This window comes from Callithrix jacchus, chromosome 10 (genome assembly GCF_049354715.1).
Source record: "Callithrix jacchus isolate 240 chromosome 10, calJac240_pri, whole genome shotgun sequence".
NCBI lineage: Eukaryota > Metazoa > Chordata > Mammalia > Primates > Cebidae > Callithrix > Callithrix jacchus.
Genome location: NC_133511.1, coordinates 122,990,631 through 122,999,615, shown reverse-complemented (window position 1 = coordinate 122,999,615; position 8,985 = coordinate 122,990,631). Strand labels below are relative to the sequence as shown.

The window sequence follows — 8,985 nt, the reverse complement described above, 5'->3', positions numbered from 1 at the left end:
GAGAGCCTGGGACAGACACTGATGATTCCCTTTTATTAATTTTTTTAATAAATTCAAGAACAGCTGTACCTTCCCTCCTCCCCCCAGAGCAACTAAAACCAACTAAAAGGGGCTATTGCCTGGGGGGCGGAGGGCGCTAGGAGTCGTAATCCTCTTCATCCTCTGCGTCTGGTGCTGAGGGGCCTGGGGGCGCTGGGGGCAAAGGCAGAGTAGAGGCGAAGGGCAGGAAAGGTGTCGGGGGGCTGTAGGGCAGAAGGCAGGGGGGAGTCAGGCCTGAGCCTCACCTGTCCTCCACAGGGGCAGCTGCCAAGACCTTCCCTCCCCCATCCTCCCTCCCACCACCACCCTCCAGATGCATGGGACCAAGGCTCAGGGCAGTTCAGGCAGGGCAGGCCCAGGCTCCACCCATAGGCGCTGGCAGAGTGGGACAGGATCTTTCGGAAGAACAGTCTCCTGCCTTCAAGCCCTCCTCAGTTATTCTCCTCCCACCCCCAAATCTGCCACAATCAGCAAGACCAAGGAGTCAGGAAAAGCAGGAGGGGTGAGCTGGCTCTGGGGAGTCTGCCAGCACCCTCCCGTGCCTCTGGGCTGCTCACCTCTGAAAGTGGGCAGGGGGGTGGCTGGCCTGGGGTGGGGGTTGCAATGTCTCCTCTTCTCCGTCAGTGTCTGTGTCCTCAGATTCATCCTGTGAGCACCGCAGAGATCAGAGTTGACAAGAAATGGCATGAGCCCATCACCAGAAGTGGCAGAGACAGCAGGAGACCTCATAGCCCCAATTTACAAAGAAACTGGGGTACAAAGAGGTCACAGAAAAGGACGAGAGCTGGCCTCCAGCTGGTTCAGTCTGAGGCGAGGCTGCCAGTCCCATCACCAAGGGCAGGCCGAAGGGTTGGGGCCTCACTCACCTCCTGCTCCGAGTCTGTCCCAGACAGCTTCTTGTCCTTGCTTTTCGTTCCCATCCCACCGTTCTTTCGGCTGCCACTGCCTGGCTTCCGGCCCCTTTGGGAAGGTACAGTCCATCTGCCCAGAGGTCTCCCTACTCCTCAGCCTCCCCCCAGCCCTGTGGCCTTGGCCTTCCCCACTGTATGCCAGGCCCTGGCTGCACCTGCGGGGGCCCTTTTCCCCATCCATGTGGTTGTCCTCCCCGTCTCCCTGCATGTCGGGCACAGATGCCACCAAGTCTTTCAAGAAGTCAAACTGCTGCTCCAGCTCGATGCACTGCTTCCTAGAAGAGGTGGGGAGGGGCTGGCACCCAGACCCTCTCAGCGAGTGACAGCAAGGGGCCCCGGATGTCAGACTGGAGCCCAGGCCCCATCACCACCCCCGGGGCTGCCCTCCTTTGCTCGGGTGGCTCCCTCTGTCTGGACGTCCAGACCCTCCACCACTCTGAGGCTTCGCTGGTGTCCCGGCCGCCGCCCACCTCCCTCGCTATCCAGGCTCTGCCTCCCTCCGCACGTGAACTTCCCGCGCCAGCCCCGCCGCTCACAGGTGGGATGTGGTCATGGTCTTGGCGTTTCGGGACTGGGTCACCTGGCAGGCCTTCTTCAACAGCGACTCTAGGAAGAGCTCGAGCGCCCGGGCTGAGGGGCGTCAAGGAGAACGCGGGGGGCGGGAGAGGGCGACCTGCTGCCTCCCTCCCCTACGCCCCTCGACCCGGCAAGCTCCCGGCAGGATACAGATGATGACAGGCACTGCCGCCGCTACCTTCCCAATCTCTTCGTCCGTCTGCATGATCTTCTTGATCCGCGCCTGCAGGTGGGCGAGCAGAGAGTTCAGACCCCGTCGCCTCCGTCCCCGAAGGGGATGCTTGGGGAGGAAGGGGCATCCCCGGAGAAAAGGGGCGGGGGACGCGGACGCGGGGAGGGCACAGAGGGGGCGGGGCGTCCAGGCCCCCGAACACCGCGCCGCGCCCGCCTCCCCAGCGGGAACTGGGCCTAAGCCTCCCGGGAGCAGGGCCCACTCCTGCCGGACTCTGCCACGTGCTCACCGGCGGGAACCGCGCGTTGTACTTCTTCTTCTTGCTCGGCATCTCGGGGCCTCTCTCTCCGCGTCAGGTCCAGCGCCGCCGCCCGCAGCCTCCCGGTTCCCGGGCCTGCTCGCCGCCCGCCCGCCGCGGTTCCCCCGGGTCCTGGTGCCGCCCGCTCCGCCCCCGCTGCTTCCCGAGGGGTCCTAGCGCCGCCGGTTAAGACGCCGCTCGCCGGGCCCTAGTGCCCTCTGCTTGGAGCCTCCCGGACGGTACGCGTCCGTCCGGGGTCTAGACCGCCGCTCCCGCCCGCCCCCAAGGCCAGAAGAGCGAACGTTGGCCCCGCCCCCCGCGGCCCGCCCCTCCCCGGGTTCCCGCGATGGCCCCGCCCCCGAGCGACACCTCCCCGCAGGCCCCGCCCCTTCCCCTGTCGGCCCCGCCCAGCGGTGCGCCGCTGTGGCCGGCGGCCCCGCCCCGTGGCTGCGCGGCGCTAAGATGGCGGCGGCGGCAGCGGCGGCCGTGGCGGGGGCGGGGCGCGGCGGCGGTGGCGCGGAATCCCGGCAGGAGCGGAGCCGGGCCCGGGGCTGGGTCGGCGTCGAACGCAGCGAAGGCCGGAGGTGACTGCGGGCGGTGGGAGGGGCGGGGCCGGGGCGGGGGCGCAGCTCGGGCCGTGGGCGCTAATGGCGGCAGGCGCGGCAAGGCCGGAGCCTGCGCTCCTGCAGGCTCTAACAAGCCCAGGTTCGAGTCCGGGCACTGCCCCATTGGCCTCGGACCGGCTCGCGCCCTCTCTGGGCCTCAGTGTCTTCGTCTTTAACTGGGCCGGACGACGCCTGCCCAGGAGGCCTGGCCCAACAGAGCCGGCCTCGGGAGCTGCGCGAACGTGCGCTTCTCTACCTCCCTCCATTAAATGCTAGCGCTCCGGATACCTGCCGGAAAAGGGGACCTTGGTGGGGCGGGGAGGTGTAGCTGAGGCAATGCTCCCACGCCTGGCTTCACCTTTTGGCTCTGTCACACACTACGGGCGTGACCTTGGGCAAGTCCTTTATCTCTGAGCCTCAGTTTCCTTGTCTATAAGTCAAGGAGAATAGTAATAACTGTAGCAACCCTTCTGGAGCTCTCACTCCTCAGGTATCTAATTTTCACAACGGATCTACGGGACAGGAACAGTTGTTAGCCCATTGTAAAGATGAGGCAACTGAGGCGCATCGACAGTAACTCTTACCCAAGGCCACAGTTTAATCCCGTGCCTAGCACCTGTAGTTATTGTCTCTGACTCCGCCTTGTTTCGGTTCGCTCACAGCAGGATGGAACCAGGTGAGGAGCTAGAAGAGGAGGACTCTCCAGGTGGCCGTGAGGATGGCTTCACCGCTGAGCACCTGGCTGCAGAGGCCATGGCAGCTGACATGGACCCCTGGCTAGTGTTTGATGCCCGAACAACGCCTGCCACCGAGCTGGATGCCTGGCTGGCCAAGTACCCACCATCCCAAGTTACCCGCTATGGGGACCCCGGTTCACCCAACTCAGAGCCTGTGGGCTGGATTGCAGTGTATGGGCATGGCTACAGCCCCAACTCCGGGGACGTGCAGGGTCTGCAGGCAGCCTGGGAAGCTCTGCAGACCAGCGGGCGGCCCATCACACCAGGTACCCTGCGACAGCTGGCCATCACCCACCATGTGCTCTCGGGCAAGTGGCTGATGCATCTGGCACCAGGCTTCAAGCTGGACCACGCCTGGGCTGGCATTGCCCGGGCCGTGGTTGAAGGCCAGCTTCAGGTGGCCAAGGTGAGCCCACGGGCCAAGGAGGGTGGGCGCCAGGTCATCTGTGTTTACACGGATGACTTCACGGACCGATTGGGTGTACTGGAGGCAGATTCAGCCATCCGTGCAGCAGGCATTAAGTGCCTGCTCACCTACAAGCCTGACGTCTACACCTACCTGGGCATCTACCGGGCCAACCGCTGGCACCTCTGTCCCACTCTCTATGAGAGCCGTTTCCAGCTTGGGGGTGGTGCCCGTGGCTCCCGAGTGCTTGACCGTGCCAACAACGTGGAACTGACCTAGAGGGGCCAAACTGGGGAGACTGCCCTCTGCCTCCTCCATGCTGGGGATGGATCCTCCTGTCTTCCTTCTTGTCCCATGAAGGCCACCCCTCCAGCTCTGGGGACTAGGTCACTTGGGAACGACCTGCATCTTCAGTCTGCTTGAACTTCTGCCCTCTGTTCAGGGCTGGCTCAAGCCCCCACAGGCTGGGGCGCTCCCGTTCCCGAGGGACGAACCCTCAGCCTCCCTTTTTAATGCTGCTCCTCTCCACTGCCCAGGACCAGGGTTTGGGTGCAGACACCTAGGAAAGCCTTCCTTGGCCATGCTCATCCCTGCTATACCTCCCCTTCCTCCTGCATCTCCCCTTCTCTCCTTCTCCCTCACAAGGGAGAAAACTTAGTGCTTCCAGCCCCTGTCCTTGGAGCCTTGATGGTCCAGAGGGTAGGGGCCCCACTGGCCTGAGCATGCCATTTTGGGGGGAGGGTAGTTGTGCCTACTCATCCCCTGGCAGAGGGAATGCCAGGGCCATGAACATGAGACCTGCCCACCCTGCTAACTCACCCTGCACCACCACTGTCCCCCCCTTCCTTGGCCACTTTGACATGTGCCTGCTCCTGGCATTTCAATAAAACCCATCTTGGGTCTGTGTCTTGAGTGTTTTTTAAAATACTGTCTTGGCGGTTACCTGCTTTGGTTGCTAGAGAGAGGCAGGGCCAGGAGAGACTACCCCCTTGACCCAGCCATTCCCTCATAGCTGCCCCTCGCTATAAGATGTGCCTCACTGCCGGGGCTGGGCCCCGTCATTAGAACCTCTGCAAAAGCAGCCCCACCTTTCCTCCATCCCAAATCAATTTCTCAGTGATTTCCGGTAATTCCAGGGATTGACTCCTTCAGGAACGTCTAAGGGGCCACTGCTAGCCCTCAGGGTGCACATGTGCATATTAGAGAAAGGAACCCTGTAAGTCCAAGCAGTCCTAGACTGGGGTATGTGCTTTGAGAGCAGAGGATGGGCTCGATTTCCACACCCTAGGCTGGACATCCTTGTGCAGTGAACAACCTGCACAACCCTAAGTGGTCTCTTTGGAAGCTCTGCCATTGCACCTCCCCTACCACCCTGACTGTCATAGGGCCCACTGGACAGTTTGCAAAGCACTTTCATATGTATTATTTCTCAGAACTTCTTTAGGAGACATTGGCCCCATTGTGTGGTCAAGGAAATTGAAGCCAAGAGGGGAAAGGAGTGTTCTCAGTGTCATATGACGAGGTGAGCAGAGTGAGACTTGCATCCGAGTCCCTTTCTCAGGCAGTGAGGTCCCTGCGCTCACCAAGGAAAACTCACAGTGAGCTTTTCAAAATGCATGAAGCACCTTTCACCCACGTGATCTCACTAGCCTGCCCTGCTCTGCTGGGACTTGCTGTCAGAGCCTGGCTCCTGCACCCCTCCACCTCTCTAGCCCTATGTCTGGCCCTAGTCTTGGTTGGGGGCCAGGATGTCTGGCAGGGAGCCCCTTGGGACACAGCTCTCGTGCCATGCCAGGGCTGAGTCAGCCTCCAGCAGTCTCACCGAATTGGAATTTAGAGCAGGGGAGCGGAGATGCCACCGGGCTGACTGGGTGGAAGTGGCTGAGTCATGAGATGCTGGCTCAGTGCTCTCTCCAGCTTCCTCCCCACCCTGAGCTTCCCCAGGTCTGAGTCCCCCTCTGCCCAGCCTTGGGACGTCCCCAGAGCTGGGTGGTCTCCAAGTTGCAGCCTGGTGCTCTGCCTCCCTCAGACCATCAGTGCCTTGCACTTGACCAAAGAGGGCCAAGGCACCTCATGGATCCAGCAGAGATGTCCAAGTGGGGTCAACAGCGCTGACTTCTGTAGCTGAGCGTGTCACACACACAGCCCCTCTCCATCCCCTGCCCTGCTCCAGCCCACAACCCACCATCTCCCAAGCCACCTCCATTTTCCCCTTATCCCCCTCCATTCTCCACAGCCAGGTCAACAGATCCCTCCTGCAGAGTGGCCATGTCCCTCTTCTGCCGAAAGTCCTTCTGTGGCTCCCTGCAGCCTACAGGATAGAGTCCATTCTCCTGCACTGGACATGACCTGGTGCCCGTCGACTGCCCCCACTTCCCTTGGGCACCCCTTTCTGCCCATGCACACCCTGCTGGAACTGTCTAGCACTTCCTTCACCACCTGGTGAGCAGCCCTGGGCCTCGGGCTGTTCCTTCCGCTTGAACACCTGCCTTGCAGCCCTGGCGGCAGGAGTGTGTGGTGACTTGTGTAATGGCTTGATTGATGTCCGTCTCCTGCTGGCCCCTAAGGCCCATGCCCATACTGTGCTCCGTGAAGGCAAGAACAGTAAAACAGTGTCTAGATCTCAGCCCTGTCCCAGAGCCTAGCACAGTGCTTGGCCAGAACAACTCCATAAATTATTACATGAATGAATGAAGTACTTGGTGACTCAGGTTCAGCCCGTGCCAGACCCTTCTGCCTCATCCAATTTCCACTCCCGGCTTCACACTCCTTGTCCAAGAACGTTAAGCTGCGTGTGACTTTCTTGCACACATGCTGGCCTTTCTCACTTTCATGCCTTTGCTTGTTCCATAGCCTCTGCTTGGCTTACCCTCACCCACTTCCCTTCCTGGTTCCATGTCGCAGATCCACCAGCTCAGGTGTAATTCTCCAGGATCCTCCTGCAAACTTCCTCACCCCAACTGTCCCAGGCACGTCCCCGAGGTTCCCACAACTCCCACCCGCCTGCTTCTCTCATCTGTGTGTCAGGTCCCTTCAGAACAGTGGCTATGCTTTATGCTCCAGCATCCAGCATAGGGCCCAGCCTAGTGCAGATGCCAAGTAAACATTTTTTTTGAGACAGGGTCTTGCTCTGTTGCCCAGGCTGGAGTGCAGTGGCACAATCTCAGCTCATCACATCCTCTCCCTCTTGGGTTCAAGCAATTCTCCTGCCTCAGCCTCCTGAGTAGCTGGGATTACTGGTTTTTTTTTTTTTGTATTTTTAGTAGAGATGGGGTTTCACCATATTGGCCAGGCTGGTCTCGAACTCCTGACCTTTTGATCCACCCGCCTTGGCCTCCCAAAGTGCTGGGATTACAGGCGTGAGCCACTGCACCCAGCAAACATTCTTGAATAAATGAGTGAGTGAATTGAAGCCACTCTCTCTTTGGGCCTCCGTTTCCTCATTCTGTTCATAACAAGAGCCAGGCATGGTGCTAAGCGTTCACCTCCATGATTTCACCTAAGTTTCACCTGGCTCTATTATATTTCTGTTTTGCAGAAGAGGACACTGAGGTCCAGACAAGTTCAATAATTGGCTCAAGGTTACAAAGCAAGTGAGTGTCAAAGCCAAGATTCAAACCCAGGTCACCCACCTCCAGGGCTCCCACTGTATCAAAGTGCTCCTGGGGTGAGGTGCAAAGATAGATGAGCCCTGCAAGGACTCAGAATCTGGTTTCTAAAGCACACGGGAGGTTGGGTCCTCAGAGCCACCTGGGAGAGAAGCTAGGCCAAAACTGAGTCCCTTTTTTTTTTCTTTTTTTGAGACAGAGTTTCACTCTGTCACCAAGGCTGAGGCTGAAGTGCAGTGGCATGATCTCAGCTCACTGAAACCTCCTCCTGGGTTCAAGCTATTCTGCCCCAGTCTCCTGAGTAGCTGGGACCACAGGTACAGGCCATCATGCCCCATTAATTTTTTTGTATTTTTAGGAGAGACGGGATTTTACCACATTGGTCTCGAATGCCTGACCTCAGCTGATCCGCCCGCCTCGGCCTCCCAAAGTGCTGGGATTACAGGCGTGAGTGAGCCACTGTTCCCAGCCAGGGGAAGGGTGACTGAGGCCCCCCGCCAACTCCTTTTCCTCCCATTCCCACATGCTGCAAACCCCCAGACCCCAGGGAGGAGGCTCCAGAGGGTCTGTCCAGGGAAGGACAGAATCTGCCCAACTCCTGACTCGGGCTGGAACTCGGGCAGACTCAGAGAGGACTGAAACAGCTGAGTCAGGAAAAGGCTTCAGCAAGAGCTTTGGCAGGATTTGGGGGATTTTCCCAGTGGGGCAGCTGCGCCCCACTCCCGCCTGCTGGGAAGGGCTCTGGCAGGGATGAGGATCGGGTCACACAGCTGATTCATCTGAGGAGGGAAACTCCCCGCTCCTGTGACACACATCCCCCAGGCACCCAGGGGTAAACCTGAGGACACGCAGCTAAGAAGCCCACCAACCCCATCTTTCTTTGCTTACTGGGGAAAAAACCCAGAGAGATAGAGTCAGGCAGGGTGACAAGGCTTAGGGGGCAACTTCCCAGGGAATAAAACCAGAGGCTGGGACCAGAGAGAAAGCCAGACAAGGTCCACCTCAGGCATCCTTTCTCACCCATTTTATAGATAAGAAAACCAGCTCAAATAGTAAAAGTAAACATGGGCTGGGCACGGTGAGTCATATTTATAATCCTAGCAATTTGGGAGGCCAAGGCAGGAGGATTACTTGAGTCCAGGAGTTCAAGACCAGCCTGGGCAACACAGTGAGACCCCCAGCTCTACCATAAGATAAAAAGAAAAGGCCAGGCATGGTGGTGCATTCCTGTGCTCCCAGCCACTCGGGAGGCTAAGAGAGGAAGGTGGCTTGAGCCTGGGAGGTCAAGGCTTCAGTGAGCTGTGATCCAGCTATATCGCACTCCAGCCCAGCAAACCTGTCTAGAAAAAGAAAAAAAGCAAACATGTATACAGACCTACTCTGCGCTGCCAGACACATCCTAAGCAGGTAGATGCATTAATTCATTATGGTCCTCACAGACTACCAAGGCAGAAAGAAGTTAAGTAACTTGGCAACTTGGCCGGGGTCAAGGCTAGAAATGCTCTGGGGACTCCACGACTCCCTGGAGTCCTTGCACACACCTGTGTCACAGGGAGCTCGTCCCTGGTCCCCGGGGCAGCTCTGGCCTCTGAGGGTAAAGGCCTTTCTGGGGTGAAGTCCAAATTGGTTTCTA

At 59.0% G+C, this 8,985-nt stretch overlaps 2 protein-coding genes across 5 annotated transcripts; one reads left to right on the top strand and one right to left on the bottom strand.

Moving 5' to 3' along the window:
• On the bottom strand, positions 1–2,105 carry DRAP1 (DR1 associated protein 1). Of its 2 annotated transcripts, XM_035263353.3 has the most exons (7): positions 1,988–2,105; positions 1,677–1,749; positions 1,487–1,580; positions 1,106–1,225; positions 906–999; positions 597–685; positions 1–242 (listed from the first exon to the last, which is right to left on the bottom strand). In XM_035263353.3, the coding sequence occupies exons 1-7, from the start codon at positions 2,027–2,029 to the stop codon at positions 137–139; spliced, it is 618 nt and encodes a 205-aa protein (XP_035119244.1). In that variant the 5' UTR covers positions 2,030–2,105; the 3' UTR covers positions 1–136. The 2 variants fall into 2 exon arrangements, with proteins under 2 accessions (XP_035119244.1, XP_035119245.1); XM_035263354.3 differs by lacking the exon at positions 1,106–1,225.
• Positions 2,106–2,331: 226 nt separating this feature from the next.
• Positions 2,332–4,669, top strand: C10H11orf68 (chromosome 10 C11orf68 homolog). Of its 3 annotated transcripts, none has more exons than XM_035263352.2 (2): positions 2,332–2,701; positions 3,264–4,669. In XM_035263352.2, the coding sequence occupies exons 1-2, from the start codon at positions 2,343–2,345 to the stop codon at positions 4,021–4,023; spliced, it is 1,119 nt and encodes a 372-aa protein (XP_035119243.2). In that variant the 5' UTR covers positions 2,332–2,342; the 3' UTR covers positions 4,024–4,669. The 3 variants fall into 3 exon arrangements, with proteins under 3 accessions (XP_035119243.2, XP_002755593.2, XP_009006744.2); XM_002755547.6 differs by having other exon boundaries at positions 2,446–2,580; positions 3,267–4,669; XM_009008496.4 differs by having other exon boundaries at positions 2,446–2,580.
• The last annotated feature ends 4,316 nt before the right edge of the window (positions 4,670–8,985 follow it).